At 39.3% G+C, this 22,211-nt stretch overlaps 8 protein-coding genes across 8 annotated transcripts; 1 reads left to right on the top strand and 7 right to left on the bottom strand.

The window, feature by feature from the left end:
* Nucleotides 1-1,767: 1,767 nt before the first annotated feature.
* On the bottom strand, nucleotides 1,768-2,204 carry LOC145699649 (uncharacterized). The gene is made up of 2 exons (XM_081776921.1): nucleotides 2,004-2,204; nucleotides 1,768-1,964 (listed from the first exon to the last, which is right to left on the bottom strand). Exons 1-2 carry the CDS (start codon nucleotides 2,125-2,127, stop codon nucleotides 1,783-1,785), a joined length of 306 nt encoding a protein of 101 aa, XP_081633047.1. The 5' UTR covers nucleotides 2,128-2,204; the 3' UTR covers nucleotides 1,768-1,782.
* Nucleotides 2,205-4,232: 2,028 nt separating this feature from the next.
* On the bottom strand, nucleotides 4,233-5,075 carry LOC145699025 (uncharacterized). Its single transcript, XM_081776276.1, has 4 exons — nucleotides 4,737-5,075; nucleotides 4,605-4,685; nucleotides 4,472-4,563; nucleotides 4,233-4,430 (listed from the first exon to the last, which is right to left on the bottom strand). Exons 1-4 carry the CDS (start codon nucleotides 4,903-4,905, stop codon nucleotides 4,242-4,244), a joined length of 531 nt encoding a protein of 176 aa, XP_081632402.1. The 5' UTR covers nucleotides 4,906-5,075; the 3' UTR covers nucleotides 4,233-4,241.
* A 1,855-nt stretch (nucleotides 5,076-6,930) lies between these two features.
* On the bottom strand, nucleotides 6,931-7,479 carry LOC145697808 (thyrotroph embryonic factor-like; the record flags this gene model as incomplete). The annotated part of the gene is made up of 3 exons (XM_081775020.1): nucleotides 6,931-7,155; nucleotides 7,199-7,311; nucleotides 7,398-7,479. Coding segments are annotated over 3 exons (225 nt in total), but the record flags the coding sequence as incomplete, so codon positions are not given.
* On the bottom strand, nucleotides 7,410-9,118 carry LOC145699255 (uncharacterized). The gene is made up of 7 exons (XM_081776515.1): nucleotides 9,012-9,118; nucleotides 8,859-8,932; nucleotides 8,513-8,574; nucleotides 8,217-8,297; nucleotides 7,786-7,924; nucleotides 7,612-7,739; nucleotides 7,410-7,569 (listed from the first exon to the last, which is right to left on the bottom strand). The coding sequence occupies exons 1-7, from the start codon at nucleotides 9,059-9,061 to the stop codon at nucleotides 7,480-7,482; spliced, it is 624 nt and encodes a 207-aa protein (XP_081632641.1). The 5' UTR covers nucleotides 9,062-9,118; the 3' UTR covers nucleotides 7,410-7,479.
* A 534-nt stretch (nucleotides 9,119-9,652) lies between these two features.
* On the bottom strand, nucleotides 9,653-11,603 carry LOC145699033 (uncharacterized). The gene is made up of 8 exons (XM_081776283.1): nucleotides 11,491-11,603; nucleotides 11,314-11,394; nucleotides 11,226-11,267; nucleotides 11,037-11,174; nucleotides 10,296-10,366; nucleotides 10,063-10,180; nucleotides 9,844-10,018; nucleotides 9,653-9,748 (listed from the first exon to the last, which is right to left on the bottom strand). The coding sequence occupies exons 1-8, from the start codon at nucleotides 11,585-11,587 to the stop codon at nucleotides 9,667-9,669; spliced, it is 804 nt and encodes a 267-aa protein (XP_081632409.1). The 5' UTR covers nucleotides 11,588-11,603; the 3' UTR covers nucleotides 9,653-9,666.
* Nucleotides 11,604-12,828: 1,225 nt separating this feature from the next.
* Nucleotides 12,829-14,143, top strand: LOC145697809 (uncharacterized). The gene is made up of 4 exons (XM_081775021.1): nucleotides 12,829-13,215; nucleotides 13,266-13,370; nucleotides 13,421-13,531; nucleotides 13,577-14,143. The coding sequence occupies exons 1-4, from the start codon at nucleotides 12,829-12,831 to the stop codon at nucleotides 13,772-13,774; spliced, it is 801 nt and encodes a 266-aa protein (XP_081631147.1). The 3' UTR covers nucleotides 13,775-14,143.
* Nucleotides 14,144-14,441: 298 nt separating this feature from the next.
* Nucleotides 14,442-14,928, bottom strand: LOC145696534 (uncharacterized). The gene is made up of 2 exons (XM_081773588.1): nucleotides 14,730-14,928; nucleotides 14,442-14,688 (listed from the first exon to the last, which is right to left on the bottom strand). Exons 1-2 carry the CDS (start codon nucleotides 14,865-14,867, stop codon nucleotides 14,485-14,487), a joined length of 342 nt encoding a protein of 113 aa, XP_081629714.1. The 5' UTR covers nucleotides 14,868-14,928; the 3' UTR covers nucleotides 14,442-14,484.
* A 5,555-nt stretch (nucleotides 14,929-20,483) lies between these two features.
* On the bottom strand, nucleotides 20,484-21,998 carry LOC145697094 (arsenite methyltransferase-like). Its single transcript, XM_081774246.1, has 4 exons — nucleotides 21,669-21,998; nucleotides 21,252-21,382; nucleotides 21,034-21,209; nucleotides 20,484-20,986 (listed from the first exon to the last, which is right to left on the bottom strand). Exons 1-4 carry the CDS (start codon nucleotides 21,910-21,912, stop codon nucleotides 20,527-20,529), a joined length of 1,011 nt encoding a protein of 336 aa, XP_081630372.1. The 5' UTR covers nucleotides 21,913-21,998; the 3' UTR covers nucleotides 20,484-20,526.
* Nucleotides 21,999-22,211: the final 213 nt, after the last annotated feature.

Genomic DNA, 22,211 nt, shown 5'->3' on the forward strand with positions numbered 1-22,211 from the left:
GAATCTTTGTTATGCCTTCTGGTCGCAATTCGAAATGTTCAACTTTACCAACAGTTGGTAAACTCGTGGTTCAGTCGAAAAACACGAGAATTTTGCACCCGGAGGAAAATATATCACTAAAAGAGCCGCGATGAAAGCGTGGTGGCTTCGGTGTCCGCACCGGTTTTGGTGTCCGCCCGCGATTCTGATCAGGTTATCTTCTCTATTTTTCTTTGCCTTTCCAAATTGCTCTCCCTCTAAAATTCCCGAAAATTTCAAACCCACAGCTGAATCTCACTTATTTAAATCAAGATGCAAACATAAGTACCCGTGAAAAATAAAAAATTCTTCATCGATTTTCTGGAGAGAAGAAATGCGCATGTAGAACTCTCGACACAGTCCCAAAGTCCGCACGGTAGGTACCCCTCAAAGGTACCGAAATCAAAATATTTTTTGCTCTTTTATCTAAACCTCTTCTCCAACAAAATAGTAATTCCAAAAAAACTATTTCCAATATTCAAAATTGTGAAAAAATCGAGAGCTTTTGCGTTGTACCCGACCACCAGCGCAAGAACTGAGTCGAGAACCAATACAGTAATTGTCAAGGTTAATTGAAAATTACGGTAACTAGAACTAGCACTGGACGAGGCACAAAAAAGTCGCATCATAAAACCAGGTTTGAGCTTTTAGCTCATTTTTCTTTGTAGCTCAAAAATACGCAAAGTCTCTCAATTCTTCTGATTTCGAGTTTTATCAAGTTAAAAATAAATTTAAGTACCTATATTTTTGCTGCAATTGTTAACATGTAAGTAGCGTCATTTTCAAATTAGTTCTATGCTCAAGAGAAAAATCAGCCCATCGTATTCCCCGCCGAGAATTATCCTATTTCGTGAGTCAACGAAAATAAAAACAAAGAAATAAAATAACCCTTTTTTAGAAGATTCCTTCTTTTCAGACAAAAGAATTGTCGGCCGGTGCTCCAACAAATCTCGCAACAAACGTCGCAAGAAAAATATTATCGATAAGATAGCCCAGTACGTTTCCAAGAATGGCAGCCAATTCGAAAATATGATGCGAGAGAAGCAACGGCGCAATTCTGGAGCTTTACACAGTGCACTAGACACGGTTTTCAACCAACACGCCATTTTTCCTTTCTGTACTTTTTGTGAAAAGAAATCGACAAAGCGATGGATAGGTAGTGAGCCTGGTTAACTGGAGCTTTTTCTTACATAAATAATTCTAGACCAACGACCGGGCAGTCTCGATTTTCGGGGCTGACGCTAGACACTCAGTTGAGTCGGCAGACATCGCTGGCACCAAAAGAGCTCGAAGGAATCTTCACTTTTGAAGGAGTCTCGCACGACTTACTGCTCTCAAATGGGAAGCTTTATTGGGAGCCAATTACAGTCGATATTCAAGGTACTGAGGCACCGGGAAAGTACTGTGTTAAAATTGAAAAATTCGTGATTGGTGTCCGCGTCAGAAAAATCAGAACTGTTCGATCGAGGACAAACATGGTCGATTGTAACAGGAAGGGCTTTCATAAACTTCTGGTTGAAATGCGATAGAGTCGAAAAAAGCCAGATTAGGATTCAGCTGGAGAGTAATTGCGGACGATGAAGAGTTCGACTTCACCTTTAACAACGATACAGAAGAACTTGTTCGAACCTGGGCAAGCGCTATCCTCAAAATCATACGGAAACGCCTTTTATTTCTAAAAATCATGCAAAAGTTTTTATCGAAAATTCCGACGCAAAAGATCTTCCAACTATTCCAAATATTTTGGATTTTCAATTCGTTTTATTAACCGGTGCAATAAATGAGAAACAGATCAAATTCACGGTCGGTCTTGGGAAGAGGGTCGCAATCAAAAGTAGTTGTTGTGATCGTAGAAGTAGTAGCTGTAGTCGTAGTAGAAGCTGTCGCAGAAGACGAAATCATCATTGCTGGGAGAGATTCTTCTGAGTTATCGTCACATTTGCCGGCTAAAAAAATGTCAATCGTATCAGATTAAAAGTACTTACAGGCAATCAGGTACATAATCGCCACACCCAAGCCGAGGGAAAAAAGAGCAAGAACGATGATGTCTGCCAAGGACAAAAGGTAAGATCTCATCTTCCATCGAGATTGTCCTTCCAAGTCGTCCATTTGTGTTGAAAAAGAGGTTAATTTTTTGAAAAAAATACTGTATATTAAAAATAAATATACAGTTTGTTTCCAGTTTTCCGGAGTCCATTTTTCCGGACACTTTTCCGATTATAAGGCATTTAAGTGGGGCACTGCAAAATAAATCATGCTAGAAGTTTACTTCGCGGAAAATCGAGAAATGTCTGTTTCTCGAAAAAAATTTAAGTATTTTTGGTGGGACATGCATTTTTTGCAGGTGACCCAATTTTCCGGACATTTTTTGAAAATCTGAGGACAAAATTAGTCCGGAAAAATGGAAACATACTGTAACTGAAAAGAATTCTCTGTAGAAAACTTTCACAATAAAATTTATAACGTTATAAAGATTAAAAATATAAATAAATTTATCTGTTTCTCAAGACGATTCAAAAAATTAACCTCTGTTTTGATAATCTTCTCTCAAATCTCTTTTTTAAGTATTTTTCAAATCGGAATAATTATGATATGAATATTCAAGCGCAAGTTCACTTCCAAAAAATGCGTCAAAAGAGGGCGCACACGTGACATGGCGCTCGTGCAACAGTAGCTCTGATTATCATAGTACTCAAGGATAATCAAATTCAGTTCCTTATCGCTCAAAAATCAAGGATCATCGATTCAACCCTGAGCTTGACGAATTCAACCACACCGCCTTCGACAAAAGATTCGCCTTCATCGCAGGCATAGAAGCGCGAGAAAAGAGCATTTTGAAAAAGAAGCTGAAAAAAGTGAAAAACGCGGACCTCAAGCATGATATGCACAATCTCATGAACAGGTAATCGAATCATTATTTCTTGACTCGGCAACCTGTGCAAAAACCTGAGTCAGGTTTGATGAAAAGCCGCTTTGCGGCTTCACCTAAATTGCCATGTCTATTGAAACCTGTGACCTTAAGAACACTGACTCAGGAGTCCTGAAGGAAAAGAGCGAAAAGGCCAGCTCGAAAATGTCCGATCATCAACTCGCGAAGAAAGAAGCGACGAAAGAAAAGAAACAGGCGAGACAAATCATCTCTTCCTGCCAGGAGAAATGTCTTTTGAAAACAAAACTGATGGGAGAAAGGATTGAATCGGATACAAAGCCGGAAAAGAAGAAACCAAAGAATTCAACGCTGGAGCCGAAGTCGTCTACTCCTACTCGAAAAAAGTCCCCTGCTCGATCGCAGCAGAAGATGGACCAGCAGCTGAGAGAGCAGAAATTGGACGCAAGAAGGTCATCAAGTAGAATTCGTCCATCAATTATCCCTGCCGAGGGATAATTCAGTGCTGAGCTTTGCTTGCAGGCGGACAGCGCCGCCACGCGGCCCACGCGCTGTTACGTAATCGCCGCGCCGCCGCTTTTTGTTTTTCTCTCTCGACAGCTTTTGCATTTTTGTCGGCGTTTCTACAACCCGATCACGCTCAAAACTCGAAGCGAGCTTCTCTTAGTGATCAGAATCATCCTCCATCAAGAATTATTGAAATTTATAAATGCGCCTGGCCTCCAGAGCGTTATCAAATTTCGACCTTTGACCTATCATAAAATCAAGGAAGACTTGCCAAATCGACTTTTTTGATTTTAAATCGTTTTTTCTTGCTCTTTTCAACATTCTGATCGATTTATAAGACACAACTGACGCAAAAAACGAGATTTTGCAATTCTTGCAAATTTATATTTACACCACCCAATGCTAGGTTGACGGGGAAATGGAAATGATTATTTGAAAGATGTTTGGCTTCTTATGAATGACTCATGGTCACAAATTGGATCATTGAAAGAGGTATTTTTAAATCACTTGAACGTGTTCTGGTGGTTTTAATGGCTTCAAAAAATAGCAAAAGATTAATTTTTAATATATATTTTAGGGCGATGCCTCTCACTCATCAATAAAAATAAATAACTCGATTTTCATCATTTCTGGCGAAGAATATCCACTTCAAAGAGTTGAGATAGAAGGAGACGAAGTCAAAAATTCCGAAATTATTGGTCGTCATAGCTCTTACGAAGCGCATCCAGTCTTGCTTCAAGTACCTGTAGGATTCTGTGTTTGATATATTTCAAAACTTAAACCCCGGAATTTAAAATTCTCTAAAATTAAGAATCAAAATATTTGTACTTTATTTCCAAGGACAGTCAGGTCTTGCCATGCATTTGACATAATATACCAAAATTATCCAGATCGTCACATGACCGCAGAGAGTCGCAAAAATCATTCCCGCACAGTATTCCATCAATTCCTGCGAGTAAATCTGAGCCATTTTGTAGTTTTTCAGCGTTTTCGGGTATTTCCTCGTTTCATCGTCTATCTTAAAAACGGGTCATCGAACTTTGTTTCAGTTGATTTTACCAGTCGCTGTTTTTTCTTTGCGAGAAAGCCAATCGGGAAAAAGAGGATAAAGAGGATGAAAACAAGGCAGGAATGACGCTCAACAGGAAAGCCTAAATTATATAAGAGACAAAATTCTTTGAAAAAATCTTACCTTGAAAATCAGAATCTTCTCTTTCCTGCAGCAGCAATGCGTTTTCATCCTCTCTTTCTCTTGCTAATCTTTCGTTTATTTCTAAAAAAAATAGTGGCTGGTAAAAATTCGAAAAGACCTTTTTCTATTCACCTTTGACAGAGTCCGCGAATCGTTCCTGCTCTTGATTTTCATCAAATCTCGAAGTTTTACTCATTTCAGCTGACAAAATGAAGCCCTTGGCCAAAAATTCTAGCGTTCGGGATAAGCTAGCCCGTGTTTCTTTTTGACTTTTTGGTCTTAGCGACCTGTCAGTCATCATTTCATATTTTTTTCTTTCCGAAAATATGAAAATCTTTTCCTGTCGACTGAGTCGCGGCTTTGGCGTTTCTTTTGGAAATTTAAAGTCGCAAACATCCTTAATTTTTTCATGAAAAATTATTGATAAGGGCGAGATTTATTTGTTGATGAAAAAAAAAAGATCGATTTACTTTGGCGGCATTGGCAAAAGAAAAAGCTTTTCCAGCTTTGGCTCCTTTAATCTCTTCTTGATTAAAACTCGGGTTCATTGTTTTTTTTTTTTTTGGAAAAAAGCTCGATAAAAAATGCACTTCGCTCAAATCTCCAAATGTGAGTGGGAAATCAATTTGTCAAATACCTTGGCATCTCGACTTGGCGCTAAGCTTATGGTTTTGGCAGGAAGAAATAAAAATATTTTTCATCAAAGAGTTTAAAAATAAAACTTGTCTTCTTTACTCATTGCGGGTCAGAAATCCCTTTACTTCCTGTTCTTCCAATACAGTCAAAATCTTCTGATTGTAGGGTAATCTTTTCTTTCAAAATATCAAAATTCAAACCTAGCCCCCTCGAGCGAGAGGTGCTTTTTGCGCCCCCGTTAATGTGAGGCGGGGGCTTCGACCCTTTGGGTCGAAAAATACAGCAAGCTGATTGGTCTTCCTAAAATACATTTCCTTTTCTTGGTTCGTTCACCTCCCCCTTGGACCCCTTTCTTGGTGAATCCTTCTCCTTACCCTTAAAATAAGCATTAATTCTAGATATTTTTGGCATTTTGGTTGATAACGAATGAATCATTGGCTAAAAAATCACCCTTTTCTACAAATCCCTGCATTTTATAAATCCATCAAATCGAACATCCAGTATAAAAGGATTAAAAGCCTTCTTCACTTTTTTAATTTTCCCGAACTCTTGTTAACCCCGCTTTTTTCCTAAAAAATCAATGCACGACTATATTCAGCTCTTCTGGCACAAAGCCCTCCTCCTGTTTAAATTTTCATCCTCCATTCTTTCCTCGTTCGTTTTCTCTCAAAAATCCGAAAATCCGAAATGAAGCTTCTGACAAAATGCTTCCATTTGCCGACATTTTTGAAGGGAAGAGAAATTGAGATGATGGAACTGTTCGATAAGAGAAATGAAAAATTGCTCTTCAAGTTTTGGGAGTTTTTGAGGATGGAATATGCTCATGAGACGCTGAGTTTTTACATGTCGATTCAGGAGTTCAAAATCTTTGCCCAAGAGTGAGTTTTCCGAGGCTTTCTAGCTTTTCATCCCCTTTCAGGATCATCAGGCGATCCGGCAACGAGCCCTCCTGATCTATGAAAAATATCTAAAAGAGACTTCTCCAAAAGAAGTCAACATCGACATGTGCATCAGATTTCGTCTCAAAAAGGAGATTCAACGACTCAACTCCTCCAGCGTTCGAATCAATTCCAATGAGCTGCGGCTGATGCAAAAGACGATTTTTGAAGAGTGCGAGCGGGATGCGCTTTTGCAGCTCAAACAAGGCAGCTTTTATCGCTTCAGAGACGTGAGATTTGCTCGATTTTGGGAGGGCTAAGGTTGTGTTTAGTCGCTGAAGAAATCGCCAAGAGGAACCTTCAATACGAATACGTCGGAGCTGATCATTCAACCGATCGACTCGCACGCTCATAAAATGTTTCTATAAAAAACTTAATTCGTTCCAATAAAATGTATCAGCTTTCAATTCAAAAGGAGATAAGGGTCGAAAAAGGCAAAATCTTGTCACAGCAAAAATTGCTGCCCGCAAGAGCCGCCACAAGAAATCAACAACGAATGCGTCTTTGTTTTGGTTGAGCAGCTTTGAGTTTTATTTGGCAGGAGTTTGTAAACGAAAATCATAATTCATGGCATTTCCACGCCCTCATGCCATTCCGATTTGATCAGACAAATATTTTCCAATCATCTGCCGAATTCAAACCGCGCAATTAAAATCCGACTTCTCAAATTTGTCGGCTAGACATAAAAGAAAGGCAAAATATCGTCCATAATTATGGACCATAAAACTTTTTAATAAAGGCTAAAATTTAAAAAAGACATTTATTCGGAATTTATTTGAAAAAAAAACGGATCTACAAGGGATACATGGGACTTTTGTGGCAATGGATGATAAATGAACAAATTCGATCAAATATAAAATTCAAGGGACAAGATTCTGGAGAAATATTTTTGAAATAATTGAACTTTTTTGCTTCTTTTTTTTTTTGGTCGTGTCGTCTTTTTCTGTTTACTGGTTGTTGTCCCGCACTCGATATTTCTGAAATAGACTGTCTAAAATTTCGCCAATTACTGTAGCTTACGTGAAGATCCTGGAGCTGCTGACGAGCATCGAGCAATTCAACACGGAGGCGAATGTTCTCCTTCTCAAGCCAAGCAGCACGCACCCGGATTTGATTTTCTTTCTTGTGCCGCGCTTTTTTCCAGGGCTAATTTTAATTGCTAAATTAGCAATGCTAATGAATTTCAGCCCGTCAAATACAAGATCGAATTCGAAAGAGCCCCTTCCTTCTCGGCTTCGTCTCGCAGCTGCGTTGTTCTTCACGCGACGAGTCCAGTATTTTGAGTCTTTAGCATGCTCTGTTTATGGCTTGAAAAGCTTCTTAGCAGAAAAAAGCCGCACGCGGCTTATTCTTAAAATTGTCCTTTCGAGTGCCATTCCTGGAACAAATTGCTGAATGAAAAGTTAAGATTTTTTCTTGTTTGAATTCTTTACCTTTTTGGCTTTTCGAACCATTATCTGCGGCGCAAGTTCTTCAGCTGAAAATTGCCTTGGGACCGAAGTCACAGATTGGGGCTGATGGGCTTGTTGTTCTTCCTCCTTGTTGCCATCTGGCATCTCAGCTAAGCAAAAGTAAGTTTGAAAGATGAAGGGGGGTGAAGACGATACCTTGCATATGAGGATTGAATCGCTCATCCTCGCCGGTCTTCGCGAAGACATCCTCAAACTCGTCAAGAAGCTGGTTTAGCTCGTTGTTGTCCATATTGTTCGGATTCAGTGGCTGTTCTGCTGGTTCGTCAATATGCGCCTATAAAAAGAGGGCTGAGAGAATTAACAATTAAAGAATTAAGTTTCTTTGTTTTCTTGTTTCTGATTGGTTCAAAAAGAAAATAACGGATTCCTATTGGCTGTGAATAAAGAACTTCTTATAGAGTAGAAAAGAGATTGTAGGGGCTATCATTCGGGCTACCCCTAACCCTAATCTTAACCCAAGGTACTACGCCCCCGTTGGGCCCCCACCTAAGTGTTTCTAGTCCCTAACCCTAAGCTCTAATGAGAACCCCTCTTTACTAAAAAAAGAAATCTCTGCTCTGCGTTACCTGAAATTGTTCAAATCCAACCATGTATTGTGGATTCCAAAGTTGGGGAATCAGAGAGGCGCTGCTAGGTTCCAATTGTGACTGAATTCATCCGTAAACTTTGATTTGAAAAATAAATTTGGTACATATTGATTGTTAGTTTCGAAACAAGAGCGTAATTTTATATGGCTCAGTGATTACATAAATCTCTACCTTGCGATCTTATCGAGCTCAAAATAATTGGATCAAGGTAAAAAAAGCTAATTTGAAGAATCCTATCTTCCTTGATTTTTGAGTTGAAGTCGTTGTCTACTTACAGTATTCGGCGTCTTTTGACTGGCGCTGGAGCAGCTTTCCTTGTTCATGTCGGGAGTCGATCCTTTTTGAACAGATTTAGTGTTGGTCTTTAGTGTTGTTTTCAGCAAAATAAATGTATTCTGAGACGACCGATTCCATAAATATTCCCTGTTCAAAACAAATTATGCCAATGTTACGTAACTATTCAAGAATCGTTATCAAAATTTAGTCCCTTACAAAATCAAAAACAAGGCTCGGGCGGCATAAATTCTTGATAAAAAACGTCATATCGTTTGGTACCCCCTTTACCATGATAGAGTATCGTGTTAATACTTAAGGGTATAGTAGAGGACTCAGAGGACTTACGATAATTTGGTGGTGGAGCAGGAATACTGAGAAGTTTCAGGAACGAGTCGTCGGTGGTTTTCTTCTGATCTTTCCTAGAATACAGTAAGACAAGAATTCTCATCATATCCCAAAAAAAAATAAGTGACCTAAAGATGATGAATTAAGGCTTACTTATTAGCCGGTTGGTTGATACTCCCGTTTCTGCTGTTAATGTTATCCATAGTTAGAAGTGCAGATCGATAAAGTTTCAGTTACACAATCCGTTATCTCTTGTTAACTCGTAAGCCTGTAGAAATATGATAGATTCCTCGGTACTCGAGCAATTCTATAACCGTCTGATTCGTGTTCCCCCTCGCTTGATGGCGCAAGAACAACAGTTTCCCTTCAGATATCGCAAATTCAGCAGAGTTAGTTACGAAAATAGATGTAATGCTAGCAAAATTTATATCAATCCTTGTCTCGTAGTCTTTTCAAAATAAAAAATAAGGATTTCTGTTTTCCAAAAATATCAATTTTATGATTTTTTCATTGAGTTCTTGGTAAAATTAACTTTGGTCAAATAAAAAATATTGGCTAAAAATTTGGTCAGAATTTAGCCATACTAAAATTGCCCCTCTTTTTCTAGTCAAAACTTCGTTTACCTGGAGATATTTTTTAATCGACTTATAAATAAGTTTTTAAAAGTACTCTTTTTCGTGAAAGAATTTTGCAAAGACAAATCTTATGAAGCGCAATTTCGATTTTTACGCGTTGAACTATTCTTTACATAACAATGTGAATCTTTATATAAAAAATTTTGCAAATGAAGCTTTAACGCATCAATTTTTTATTCAGCAGCTCTGGCAGTGGAAGGATTAGTGAAATATTGGTTGATTTCAAGAAGAAGTTTGCTTTCGTCAATGCGTTTGCTGAAAAGAAGTCGTTTTTACGTTGAAATTATGAAATCGATAAAGTGAACTCGGACGCTCTTATTTTCAGCCTTTGATTGAAGAGATGTTTTTACCTTGTCCAAAGAAGAAGAGATTGAATGGGGTCTTTGAGCATTTGAACATGCGCTGGATTTCGCAAAAGATCTTTCAAGAAATCGGGAAGTTTTGACAGAAAGCGGATGAAGTGGATGACCGAGCAGTGGTTTCTTGGAGAGCGGATGGTGGAGCAATTGAAATCTTTCTCAGAAGCTAGAAAACGCGATGAGCTTTCTTTTGAGCTTTGAACAACTTACGGTAAAGCAAAAAGTTTCCATAAACAACATCGAAATAAGCCAAGATGCCTTTTTCAAACTCCTCCATTTTTGAAGTTTCGAAATCGTCGAGAGTTTTCGACTCGCTTGTTCGAAACGCCTAGAAGAAAACTTATCAAAAATAGTTAGAACTAGCGCGTACTCGGAGAGAAGAAAGAAATTGTAATAATAATAACTATTACAATTATAACAATTAAACTATAAATAATGCTCACATTCATAAACTCCGCGATGGAAGGACCGACGTTACACTTGGATGAACATCCTGCTTCAACGAGAGATTTGTCTTGCTTTCTTTGTTTCGAAATCGTTTCCAAAATAAAGATTTAATATTTTGTTATCGGGTTAGGGTTAGGGTTAGTGTTGCAATTTTTTGAGCTAGCTGAACTGAGCCATCTGAGCTAGCTGAGCTGCAGCTCAGCTCAAATCAGCTCAGCTCAATGGTTCTTCGATAAGAGCCAGCTCAGCTCAGCTGGCCCAGTTTTGACCTGAGCTCAGCTCAGCTCAGTGGTTATTAAACGAGGCCAGCTAAGCTCAGCTCAGCTCAATTTCGAATTCAGCTCAGAAAAAAACTTGCAACTCTGGTTAGGGTTAGCCTTCTGATTCCCCTGAGTAAGGGTTAGGGTGAGATTTAAGGTTCTTATTCACCGGAGTAAAAACACAAATGTCTCGTATTAGTACGATTATATTCGAAAAAATATAACAATAAAAGCTCTTAAATTGCGTAGCAATCCGCGAGTTCTTCTGCACCTCAAGCTGTCATCATCATCATCATGCCTCTTACTATTATAACTATGCTTTACTCCCCTATCCCTGCTCGGCTTAGCCGTTAATGTCTTTTGACTGCAAATAAATATCAATGAAAAAAAAAGACGATAGAATCGATAGGTGCATAATTATGCTTATATATTGGTTTTTACGGGGTCATATAATTTCATCCATTTAATCGATGAAACAATCCTTGAGAATTTCCACAATATTCTGAGGCAATTCAAATGGCAATTCCTTCCCACTCTCTTCCTCGTCTGCGAGACTGATGGAGAGCTTCCTCTTGCGGCTCCTCGAGTTCTTCGATTTTTCGATTTTTTCTGCCTCTAGAAAGCGCCAAAGAATCTTACATAACAAAGAGCAATGAAAATTTTTACCTTTGCATTCAGCGAGAAGATTTTCCATTTTTTGGGTGTTCTCTTATTTCAAATTTTTTCATGGGGAAAAGAGGGTGGTTTTTTTTACCTTTGTTTTTCTTCAAAATATCTGTTTCACTGACCCATGTGTCCCAGGATTTCGACCATCCAACGTAGTGAATGTGATAAACTGAAGAGGATTAAACCTAACGCGGCTCGTTTCAAATTGGTCACGTGATTAATTTTCAAAAACAATGGAAAACTCCCTTTCTGAAAAAAAACTTACGGGTTTCATTTTTCTTCTCTTTGACTGTCAGAATTTTCGCTTCGTACAGTAACTCGTCGTGAAAAGACAGAACTCTTTCGCCTTTTACAAAAGCCATGGGGGATAAAAAAATGAAGAAGGGGTTGTTTTATTATTGGAAAAGAGGAGGGCAAGGAAGGGTTGAAGAAAGTTCAGTCTGGCAGAATACGAAAACGCAAGTCTCCTTCGAATACCTTACCTTACTTGGTAATGATGTGGTAATCACTAAAACGTGGCACGCGCCAAGCCCGGCTTCTGAAATCGCGACGAAATCCAAAAATTGCCGCTCCTCTTCCAAAAAAATTATGGGGTTCCCTTCTTTAACACCTATGTATTCCTCAAGGAGACATCCTGATAATATACAGTGATAATATACAGATGGATATCATACTCTATAAGGGGCCCTTATTCGGGGCAAAAGCTTTCGTTTGACTCAGTCAGATTCCCTTAATTATAACTCTAACTCCCTTAAAAATCAGTTTGAAAAACAGGTCCAGAAAAAAATCCCCAGAAAATAGTAGTTGCCCTTAATTTATGACTGAAAATTTAAGAAAATTCGTTAAGAGAGGGACACCCTTAAGAAATCCGTCTAAATAAGGACCTCTTAAATAAATTGGTCCGTTAAAATCGAGACACTCTTATCGAAATAATACCGCATCATAAAATGAACTCCTCTACGTAATTATTTATCCACTTTGTTTACCTCCTTGTTTTCATCCCTGCGGTTGCTCCAGTGATGTGGCTCCCTCCTTGTCTAGCGGATTGAATTTGCTTTATCAAATTTTGCAAATTCGTTATTCTCAATTTTGTCCAGCCATCGATTAGAAGCGGCAGAATTGTAGAAATTATGAAATTGTTAGTCGTTTTTGTCGCTTTGGCGGCTGCGCAAAAAGATGGAAAGAGGAAGAAAGGAAAACTTGGAAGAGATAGATTTCCGATGGATGGAGAAGATCTTAAATTTGAGGAAAGGTGTAAGTTTGTTTCTAGATAAACAATTGCTTGTTTTTGGTAAGGGTTGAAGATAGATTAAGGAGAAGGGTTAGGGTTAGCAATATTGCCGAAAAGTTTTCGCGAAAAAGGTGAAATTTTAAAAGTCGAAAGTGATTTTTCCTAGCCCGGAGATAGGAAAAATAACTGGTAGGCGGTTACTCGATTTGCGATTGGTCGATTGGCTTAATCCAAGCTTCTGATTGGCAGAAAATTCTCTTGAAAAATTATGTCGCAAATTTTCAGCTACTAGTAAAACCAGTGACGCGTAATTGAGAGAAATTAAACCAACCATCCATTATATAAATGATGACAATTAAATATATTGAAAGTATGATCGCGTCATCAAGTACGTCGTTCTATATTTGCACCTTGAAAAAGGACGATTATCGCGAGTTCGGTCTCCCTGACGATTTCAACCAAGAAACCGACTATTCCGCCGCCGTGGACGGTTGGGACGGATGGTTTCAGAACTTCAACTGGACCCAGTACATCGCAGGAGACGACGTTGCCGAAGAGTTTTTCCGACGACCATCGATGGTCCGAAACGGAATGAGTCTTCAAGAGCGACTCGAGTACCGAAAATTCAAAACGCTCAAGCTCATGGTCATGTATCTCCAAACTTTGCCGCTCTTCGGAAAATTCTGCTACTACGGCTGCTATTGCTTTCCAAATGTCGGGGAGGACTTTACTGTTGGAAGAGGAACCCCAGTTGATGAGGTGAAGTCTTTCAAAAGAAAAAAATTGAAAATTGAAATTCTAAATTTTAGGTTGACAAAAAATGCCGCGACTTTTCAAACTGCTACAAATGTGTCAAGAACGACTTCAAGGAGACCTGCAAGCATACACAGCCCTATTCTTTCGAAGGGCGAGAGGTTCCTCTTCTTTGATCCCTCATTTCTCATTCGTCATTGATTTTTTTCAGGACCCGGTTACTGGATCGAGATATCTTGTCTGCAAAAACACCCCTGGAACATGCAGAAGATCCCTGTGCGAATGTGACAAGCGACTTGCTGAAGAACTTTCCGCCAACGAGGTTTTTTCTACTTTTTTACATCGCCTCATTCGAATCTCTCTTTAGTGGTTCTGGGTTCCGATGAATCACAAGAACTGGGGTGGCTTCCAGAAAGAAGAAAGCTGCCGATCCGCAAGTGGTGGTTCTTCAAGCCGATCGGTGATGGAAAAACAGGAGCCAGTGTACCGATGTTGCGGCAAATACCCAGACCGATTTCCCTTCCAGTTCCAGACTTCTAGCGGCGAGCAACGAAGGACCGGATGATAAAATTAAGGGTTTCACTTAAAAGAAGCCGATTTTTTATCCGAAAAAAAGATGCTGCTTGGGAAAAACTTACGATCCAAAGACCCTCGAGTGCTGCAACAAAAGACCGACTCCTGGCATCACTTCGATTGGAACTTGTGGACTCATGTGAGAAAAGAAATGCTTCAAAATAAGAAAATAGTGCAAGTTTCTTTGAAGCAAAACCTGTAAATAGAAACTATTTTTTATCTCGTCAAAATGATGAAATCAATAAAACTCAAGAACAACTTCCCTTTGTTCTCTTTCTTTGATTTCTTCTAAATTGACTCCTCGTTGATTTCAATTCGCGAAAATCGATCCCTGGCAAGAGCATGTTTCCTAAATCGACTTTGACAAAATCATCATGACAGCTATCGCTTCCAAAGTCGTATAAATTCCGTTACTTTTTATTCGTTTTCAAACAATGCTGCTAAAAATCTTTCCTTTTTTCATCTCTCAACTTTTTTGCTCTGCAATTTTCGACCCCTTCTATGATCGAAAAAACGCCTTTCTCAACGGGCAAGATCTTTTCAAAAGAGTCAAGCTGATCAGAGCGCAAAAGCGGGAAGGAAATTCCAAAATCGGAAATGAGATCGTTCCCGCTGACTTTTCTGATGTTTACGATGATTTTGTTTACTATCATCCATTGAACATGTATTTCTAAATAAAGTGTTTATTCATTTGCCTTTGATTCAATTTCTGGCAGTTTGAAAGTCGATAAGTTCAACGTCGAAAATGAGCGTCGAGTTGGGAGGAATCACTGGTGGGTAACCTCGCGGTCCGTAGGCGTAGTCGGGAGTGCAGGTGAGTTTGGCGCGCTGTCCCTTGGCCATTTGAGCGACTCCTTCGTCCCAGCCCTTGATTACCTGGCCGACTCCGAGGGCGAAAACGAACGGCTGAAAATGTAAAGAATGACGTTTCATTTATGATTGGGTACCTGTCCTCGATCCCTGCTAGAGTCAAAAACGCTGCCATTTTCTAGTGTTCCAGTGTAGTGAACTATAACTGGAGATCCAATTGCAGGCTTGTTATCAGCATTTGGAGGAGGGGTGATTGTTTCGACTGTTACTCCCATTTAGATTCACTCTTTCTCTCTTTCTTTCTTGCTGGTTTGAGAAGACTAGATGAAAAAAAAGTCAGAACAAGGTGAGATATCCAGGAGCGTTACTCAGCTGTTTTCTGGCGCCTGCACGTCTTATCGCAAGATTGCACGGAAAAGTACCTTGGCACAACCAACTCGCCAGTTTGTGAATCAGCGGCGGTTCAAAATAGAAGGCTGAAGAAGTCTTCAATAGAATATTATCAAGAAGAAAAGAAAAATGTGGACTCTGTAATCTATTATCTTATATATTGAAATTTCTATTTTTGGATGTTGTATTTGACTTATCAGTGTAGCAGCGCAAGCTGATTTATTTCGGGCTGAATTTTTTGTTAAATTCGAAATAAAATACAGTGATAATTTCAAAAAAAATTTTGCGGGTCCGGAAATCATAAAAAATCTGAAAGTGCAGTTTTATTCAGCTCGCCGAGACGAGTCGAATGGTGGGTCAAACTTTTGATGACTCCAATGATTAACCGGTTAACCGGCAGTTTCCCGGAAAATACATTTCCGGTCGCCGTTTTTGTTCTAGAAATGCTTGAATGACAAAAAAGCGGGAAACTGGTCCTTAAAGTTGGTTCTTTTGTTGGCGAAAAAATTAAAATCATATCTCTAGCCATAAGATGCTTATCACCCAAATTCTATTTTCTCATGAAAATGGGACCGAAAATTAGGAAGGTGCAGCAACAAAGAAATACATACAAAATTTAGAATTTTAATCGAAAAAAAAGTTCCGCTTTATATTTGACCAATATATTTTTGCCCACAGTAGAACTGACCATAAGGATCAGTTTCCAGGTTTATTTATCATCCTAGCATTTCTAGAACAAAAATGGCGACCGGAAACGTATTTTCCAGTAACCAGCTGGTTAACCGGTCAATCCTTGGAGTTATCAAGAGTTTGACCCACTATTCGACTCGTCTTCACGAGCTGAAGAAAACTGCACTTTCAGAATTTTTACGATTTTCAGACCCGCAAAAAATTTTTTGAAATTATCCAGTCAAAGCGTTGAAACAGTTTTGACGGACAGAAGGTAACATTGCTTATTTTGCGTAATAAGTTCATCGGAACATATGTTTGTAACTCTGAACGATTGAGTCTCCTGAAACTTGCAAAGAAGTTTTTTAAGGAGCATCTAATTGAAACTTTTTGGTTCTGTTTTTCTTTAGTTTTGACCATTTCTGAATATTTAAAGAGATCATCTTATCAAGACTCGTATCGATTCTGCTGAGCGCAGATCAATTAGATAGTTCTATTATTGTTTCTATCCTCTAAGCTCCCCCCGCATTTCTATTGAACATGCTTGACCGCAAGCTACGTAGTGGCGACATACAGTACTTTTAATACCAAAGCGGTTATATGAACAGAAAGATGGCGCCTCAACCCTTCTTTTTTTTCTTGCCTCTCTTTTACGGAGGGCTTATTTCTTTCCGAATATTTTATCCAACTATAAGCACTTAAACTTTTTACGAAGAAAATAAGAGCTTAAAATACTTCGAAAAAAGATGTAGGTCTAAGAAAGGGGCGGAATTGCAAATTTAGCATTTTTGAGAGCAGAGTAGAGATATTTGTCAAATCTCATCGTTAAAAACATTGTTGAAAAATAGGGCGACACTGGTTTTGTCGCCTAATGTCGCTGAATGTCGTCGAATGTCGCCAAATGTCGCAAAATGTCGTCAAATGTCGTCGAATGTCGCCAAATGTCGTCAAATGTCGTCTTATGTCGCTGAATGTCGCTAAATGTTGCTTAATGTCGCTGAATGTCGCTAAATGTCGCCGAATGTCGCCGAATGTCGCCGAATGTCGCCAAAAAGGCAATTTTGTAGAAATAAAAAGTACAAAAAACACTGCTTTTCTACTTTCAAACAAAAAAATGGCGACATTCGGCGACATTTGGCGACATTCGGCGGCATAACCGGGGCGCCCCGAAAAATCAGTCTCAACCCAAAATTTTTACTAGATTGGCTCATTCTGGATTTTACTGTAAAACAGTATTACATAATCTGATAGCTAATTTGGCGTGCAACCAGTATCCAAAATGTGTCGAAATATCTTAAGCTCTTATTTCATTATACTGACACAATACATGCTCGCGCAGGGATAAATTATTCGTCGGACATTATCCTCTTTGCTGTTCTTTTTCATTCGCGTATGTAAATGAAGAGTAACAGAAGATCACTGAAATGAGAAAAAAGTAATGGCTCACATGCGCGACTTTATTTTCCGATTTGCGAGAGAAAAAATATGAAATCGACGAAGACTTTTTGAAGACTTCATAAAAAGAAGAAGAAAAAGAAAGGAAGAAAATGGGCACTGCCGATAGATTGGCTTCAGGTATGAAAAAAAAAAGAATAGGGATTCGTTATCTTGACTTTACCCTGACTCAGATCATTTATGAAAAGCCGCAAAGCGGCTTTTTTAGAAACAAAGCCGCGAAGCGGCTTCGCAAAATATTTATTTCATTCCCTTATCAAATTCGGCCGAGATCCTGACTCAGGTTTTCTACACAGGTTTCTGAGCCCTTCTTTTAAAAAGCCGAAAGATCACGTGATAGATGTCGAAATAGAATTTAGGTCATGAAGATACTTTTTGATAATCCAGCAAAACTGATCAAACAAACCTGCTTTATTATTAATATTGGAAAATGCGGGACAACAAAAATGCTGTCTAAACAACTTTCTCCTCTGAATTGAGAAAGTTCCATTCAATATCATTATTTATTACAGTACGCCCTGAAACTGTCAGTTTTCATCTAATTTTCATCTAATAAGCCTTTTTATGCCACATTAAAACATGAAGAAAGATATTATGTTTTAGTGATGCCGTCAATTCTCGGATTCAGTTTGCTGCTGATATCAGTGCTTGGGATTTTGGGAAACTCGATTGTCATCTTTGCCTTGTCTACGGTCAAAAAACGACGCGTCACTGATAATTTGATTTTAAATTTGGCGATGGCAGACTTATGGACGGAATGACCTAGTTTTTCGGCTCATTATGATCTTGAACCGTGATCTTCACGGTCTTTCACGATCTTTCACGAACACAAAATTCGAACTTGCCCTTGTTGACAAACAAGTTTAACAGGGGTCAGAAGATCAACCAGGGTCTCAATAACTGGCTTGATCAAAAGTTGATTAGACACTGTCGACTTAGAATCTAAGAATCCAGCCGTCAAATAACTGCTTATGAAAATCCCGTCATTCCAAAATGAGTATACACCGCCGTCCTGCCATTCTGGGCAATGGAGAAGCTCCGTGGTGGGCTTTGGCTCTACGGGCACGGATCAGCACAAATATTCAGATTGGATTAAAAAATTACTGTAATCATTACAGGGTAATGCCTTATTTTAAATTCGAAACATGATGGTGCTGCCAGGGCTGATCCAGCAATAAGGCTCTTTCTCTGCAAATTTATCAGCTTTGTCTTTTTGCTGAACTTGTACGCGAGCGTTTATTTTTTGATATAAAGGATTTCAATATGTTTTAATAGCTAAATAAAAAACCTGAGTCAGGATCTGAGTTCTTTCAGACCCTGACTCAGGTTTTCTTCGCAGGGTTCTGAGCCCTGAATCAGGGCTTTTCCCACGTGATAATCGGTCTTAACTTGTCAGTTTCTGTATAAGGGTCAAGACTTATTCTATAATAAGATATGTAACATATATTATTGAAAAAGAATAATCAAGTGACCATTACTATCAAGCTGAAATCCTTATTAAGACAGCTCTATCTGTAGATCGCTTCATCGCAGTAGGCAGGTTTCGACCTCTTCCTTAAATTTTAATTAGCGCGTTACTTCGGGTGAGAAACTTTTCAACAGTCGTCGGGTGGAAAATCCGTGGACCTGTTTATACTGGAATCATCAGCTTGGTTGGTTGGTTGTTTTCCAGTGTCATGGGGAGTATCAGCTTCACGCACAGAAGTTTGTTTCATCCCTGCGCGCTGAGTAACAACAGAAATGCCAGTACTTCCTGCAGTGGGCCTGATGAGGGCGGGGTAAGACCTGATGCTGTGAAGAAAACCTGAGTCAGGGTACTGAAAACCCGTTGCGGCTTATTTTAAGACAGAGCCACTAGCGGCTACATTAAAAAAAGCCGCTACGCGGCTTCACATTAAAATTTTATCAGTACCCTGACTCAGATTTTCTACACAGGCTTCCAATAAATGACCCTTTTTCTTCAGAAATGTATGTGGTCTTTTGCGACCACTTTCCAATCAAATTTCTTTCTTGGGACAAAGATCATTTGCGGCTTTGTTCTACCCCTTCTCATCATCATTTTATGTTACAGGCACGGCTCCAAAACAGCATCAAACAGATCATCAAGCACATGAGGAGCTTTTAAAACAAGTTCAATCGTCTATAAAGTCCGGAAAGTGACTGCAAGAGCGAATACAAACAGAAAGTCAAATCACAAAATTGAAAGCGTCATTTTGATCGTCATTTTGAGCTTTTTCTTCATGTGGCTTCCGAATAATTTATTCAACACAAGTTAGAAGAGCTTCTTTTTATTTCAAAAAGACCCTTTTTTAGTCATGATTTTCGCAGAAGTACGTCATTCTTCATGGGCCTCGATTTTAAACGGAATGACGGTGATTTTCGCGTCGCTGAATTCTTGCTTGAATCCGGTGATTTATGCCTTTCTCAAGCCGAATTTGCGGAAACACTTGATTGGTAAATCAAGGTTAAAAGCGACTCGGAGCAAGTGATTAATCCATTTAGGTGTAATCCGGCACAGAGAAGTGAGCGGACATGGGCTATTCTCTCCACGACCGAGCATTAGAAAAAGTAAGCGTTCAAAATTGAAATCAAGGAAGAGATACTTTTGAGAAGAGAATTTTTTTCAGGGAAAAAAGTTGACATTGTTGTCAGTTCTGGACTTCGGGTGATAACAAGTTTGTGATTTTAAAACGATATTTGTTTCACAATAGCAGAGCACCTTCACCCAGAGTTGCAAATTTCCTGAGCAGAGTGAGCTGAACTGGCTAAGTGAGCGGAGCAGTTGCACAGCTCAGCTTAGTGATTTTTGAAAATGATCTGATCTGCTCAGCTCAGCTCAGACAACTTTCACTCAGCTCAGCTCAGCTCAATGATTTTACACAATTTTACTTCTAAAAACACAGTAAAAACAGCTCAGCTCAGCTCGAATTAGGGTCCGCTCAGCTCAGCTCAGCTTAACTATCTAAAGAAAAATCTGCTCAGGTCAGCTCAGCTCATTGGCCTCTGAAAGAGGCAAGCTCAGCTCAGCTCAATAAGCTCCGAAATAGGCCAGCTCAGCTCAGCTCAACTCGGAGAAATTCTTACTCAGGCCAGCTTAGCTCAGCTCAGCAAAAATAATGCAAAATTTGCAGCTCTGCCTTCACCGTTAACGAGCATTGATAGTAGCACAAAGAATGTCGATTCGAAAAATGTCGGAAAATTTTTTTGGCCGCCCCAAAAATGCATGAAATTATGTAAAATAATCATATAACATATCATTCTCTTTCAAGGCATCTTCAAATTCACCGATGGAAAATCAACCAGTCGAAAAACAAGCCAACCGAATCAGGATCAAGAAGTAAATCAGCAAGCACTTCCCTTTATGTAAAAAATCAGATTTATTCAGAACTGCGAAAAACAGTAGCTAGAAATACAAAATAATCAAATAAAATCAAATGGATTCAGTTGACGCGAGGCAGATTCGTTTTCGACTTTTTGGAAGGTGAAGAATTTGGAGTAGCGGGATGATTTGAGTTCGGAAACGGTCGAGGAGTGGACGAGGACCGGCGTGTTTTTCGGAAACTTGAGGTTTTGGGCGAGCTGGAAACTGCAGATTTCTTCGATTTCTCCATTGTAAGTAGCGAGCCACAAACCCTTTTCTTCATTTTCCGGCTTTTTGATGATTCTCCAAGTCACAGCAGCAAATATCACATCGCCCAAAAGATCTTTCACATTATCCCCAAATTTATACGGCGAAGCGCTTTGCATGTAAGGAATCGACAAGCCGAACTTTTCGCAGATTTCGCCAAGCTCGCTCCAAACCATCGCACCTGCTCCTTCTCCCCACAGCTTGTCCGAGTCTTGAGCTTCTTTTGAGACTGGCTTGTTTCCGTAACAATCGCTAAAAATCGGAAATTTCAAGAATTTGAGCGCTAGAATTCCTTGAACCTGAAATAAATCTCCCCTCCGGGCTTGAGAACCCTGGCGACCTCTTTGAAAACATCTTCCTTGACAGCAGTCAAGCAGATGACGCAATTGGAGATCATCACATCGACAGAATTGTCCTCGAAGCCCAATTCGCCGAGTTTCTCGATGTAACCCTGCTTGAACTCCACATTGGAAGCCTGGATTAATGTAAGTTTTTGATCTCTACTGACAAAAAAAACCTTATGTTGCGCTTTTTCGCGATGCCATTCTTTATGCCTTTCGCCGAATTGAAGGAGCTCTTCAGTCATGTCAACTCCAATGACTTTCCCTGACTCGCCGACAAGTTGAGAAATTGCAAATGCATCTCTGCCTAAAAAATTATTTGAAGAATTTTTCGAGACAAAAAAACCGCGATTCTGATTTCTGACCGTTGAATTTTGACTCGAATTCCAATTGTTGCTAGAATATCTGCTGAAAATCGAGAAGCAGCTTGCGGCTTCGAGTCAAAAAGACTGTAGCCGCGCGAAGCGCGGCTTTTTCTTTTCTGTGCTCGAAGCCGCAAGCGGCTTCTCGATTTTCAGCATATATTTTAGCAACAATCGGAATTCGAGTCAAAATAACTCTTTAAGAAATCAGAATCGTGGTTTTTGGCATACCTGCTCCACAACCAAGATCGACAACGGTACAACCCTCAAGCACCGGCGGAATGCAAAGCCCACAGCCAAAGTATCTCTTCTGAACTTCTTCGTGGACATTTTTCAGCGCCTCTCTTACTCGCTTCGGGAGGCCGCACTTTGGCCGGTTGCAAGCTTGCAAAGTCTCATTCAAACTATCCGAAAAATCTTCAGTTTTTAACTTTCCGTAGAACTCTTTTACGCTCTCTTTCTTTGCGTCGCACATCTTTTTTTCGATAAAAACGAACGTTGTTCTTGGAGTTTTGGTTTTTAATTGCCGTGGAAGTAAAATTTAATTACGCAATGATCCAATGGATCACGAGCAAATAATGAAAAATGGCAAAGATCAGCATCATTTTCAAGTACGATTTTTTCGTCTAGAAAATTATTTAGCATTTTTATGCTGCGATTCATTTTCAAACTGAAGAAGACTCAAATTATCGGCAAATTTTTCATTATTTTTTGACTCAAAATCAGTCAAAACTTTGAAAATGCTGAATTTCCGATGAAAAAATAGACGGTTTC

Source organism: Oikopleura dioica, chromosome 2, assembly GCF_907165135.1.
Source record: "Oikopleura dioica chromosome 2, OKI2018_I68_1.0, whole genome shotgun sequence".
NCBI lineage: Eukaryota > Metazoa > Chordata > Appendicularia > Copelata > Oikopleuridae > Oikopleura > Oikopleura dioica.

What these genes read in the sequence shown, in the direction of transcription:
- LOC145699649 (XM_081776921.1), bottom strand. Translation starts at nt 2,127, where the DNA reads ATGGACGACTTGGAAGGACAATCTCGATGGAAGATGAGATCTTACCTT. An exon ending in GATTATGTACCTGATTGCCT is followed by an intron (nt 1,965 to 2,003) that starts GTAAGTACTTTT and finishes ACATTTTTTTAG; the next exon opens with CCGGCAAATGTGACGATAAC.
- LOC145699025 (XM_081776276.1), bottom strand. Translation starts at nt 4,905, where the DNA reads ATGATGACTGACAGGTCGCTAAGACCAAAAAGTCAAAAAGAAACACGG. An exon ending in AGAAGATTCTGATTTTCAAG is followed by an intron (nt 4,564 to 4,604) that starts GTAAGATTTTTT and finishes TATATAATTTAG; the next exon opens with GCTTTCCTGTTGAGCGTCAT. An exon ending in CAAAGAAAAAACAGCGACTG is followed by an intron (nt 4,431 to 4,471) that starts GTAAAATCAACT and finishes CCCGTTTTTAAG; the next exon opens with ATAGACGATGAAACGAGGAA.
- LOC145699255 (XM_081776515.1), bottom strand. Translation starts at nt 9,061, where the DNA reads ATGGATAACATTAACAGCAGAAACGGGAGTATCAACCAACCGGCTAAT. An exon ending in GTCAAAAGACGCCGAATACT is followed by an intron (nt 8,298 to 8,512) that starts GTAAGTAGACAA and finishes GGATGAATTCAG; the next exon opens with TCACAATTGGAACCTAGCAG. An exon ending in ATTCAATCCTCATATGCAAG is followed by an intron (nt 7,740 to 7,785) that starts GTATCGTCTTCA and finishes ACTTTTGCTTAG; the next exon opens with CTGAGATGCCAGATGGCAAC.
- LOC145699033 (XM_081776283.1), bottom strand. Translation starts at nt 11,587, where the DNA reads ATGGCTTTTGTAAAAGGCGAAAGAGTTCTGTCTTTTCACGACGAGTTA. An exon ending in TGTGGAAATTCTCAAGGATT is followed by an intron (nt 10,367 to 11,036) that starts GTTTCATCGATT and finishes AAAGAAAGCAAG; the next exon opens with ACAAATCTCTCGTTGAAGCA. An exon ending in TGGAAACTTTTTGCTTTACC is followed by an intron (nt 10,019 to 10,062) that starts GTAAGTTGTTCA and finishes CGCGTTTTCTAG; the next exon opens with CTTCTGAGAAAGATTTCAAT.
- LOC145697809 (XM_081775021.1), top strand. Translation starts at nt 12,829, where the DNA reads ATGATCGCGTCATCAAGTACGTCGTTCTATATTTGCACCTTGAAAAAG. An exon ending in GAGGAACCCCAGTTGATGAG is followed by an intron (nt 13,216 to 13,265) that starts GTGAAGTCTTTC and finishes TCTAAATTTTAG; the next exon opens with GTTGACAAAAAATGCCGCGA. An exon ending in AAGAACTTTCCGCCAACGAG is followed by an intron (nt 13,532 to 13,576) that starts GTTTTTTCTACT and finishes ATCTCTCTTTAG; the next exon opens with TGGTTCTGGGTTCCGATGAA.
- LOC145696534 (XM_081773588.1), bottom strand. Translation starts at nt 14,867, where the DNA reads ATGGGAGTAACAGTCGAAACAATCACCCCTCCTCCAAATGCTGATAAC. An exon ending in CTAGCAGGGATCGAGGACAG is followed by an intron (nt 14,689 to 14,729) that starts GTACCCAATCAT and finishes TTACATTTTCAG; the next exon opens with CCGTTCGTTTTCGCCCTCGG.
- LOC145697094 (XM_081774246.1), bottom strand. Translation starts at nt 21,912, where the DNA reads ATGTGCGACGCAAAGAAAGAGAGCGTAAAAGAGTTCTACGGAAAGTTA. An exon ending in GCGAAAAAGCGCAACATAAG is followed by an intron (nt 21,210 to 21,251) that starts GTTTTTTTTGTC and finishes ACATTAATCCAG; the next exon opens with GCTTCCAATGTGGAGTTCAA. An exon ending in GGAGGGGAGATTTATTTCAG is followed by an intron (nt 20,987 to 21,033) that starts GTTCAAGGAATT and finishes TCCGATTTTTAG; the next exon opens with CGATTGTTACGGAAACAAGC.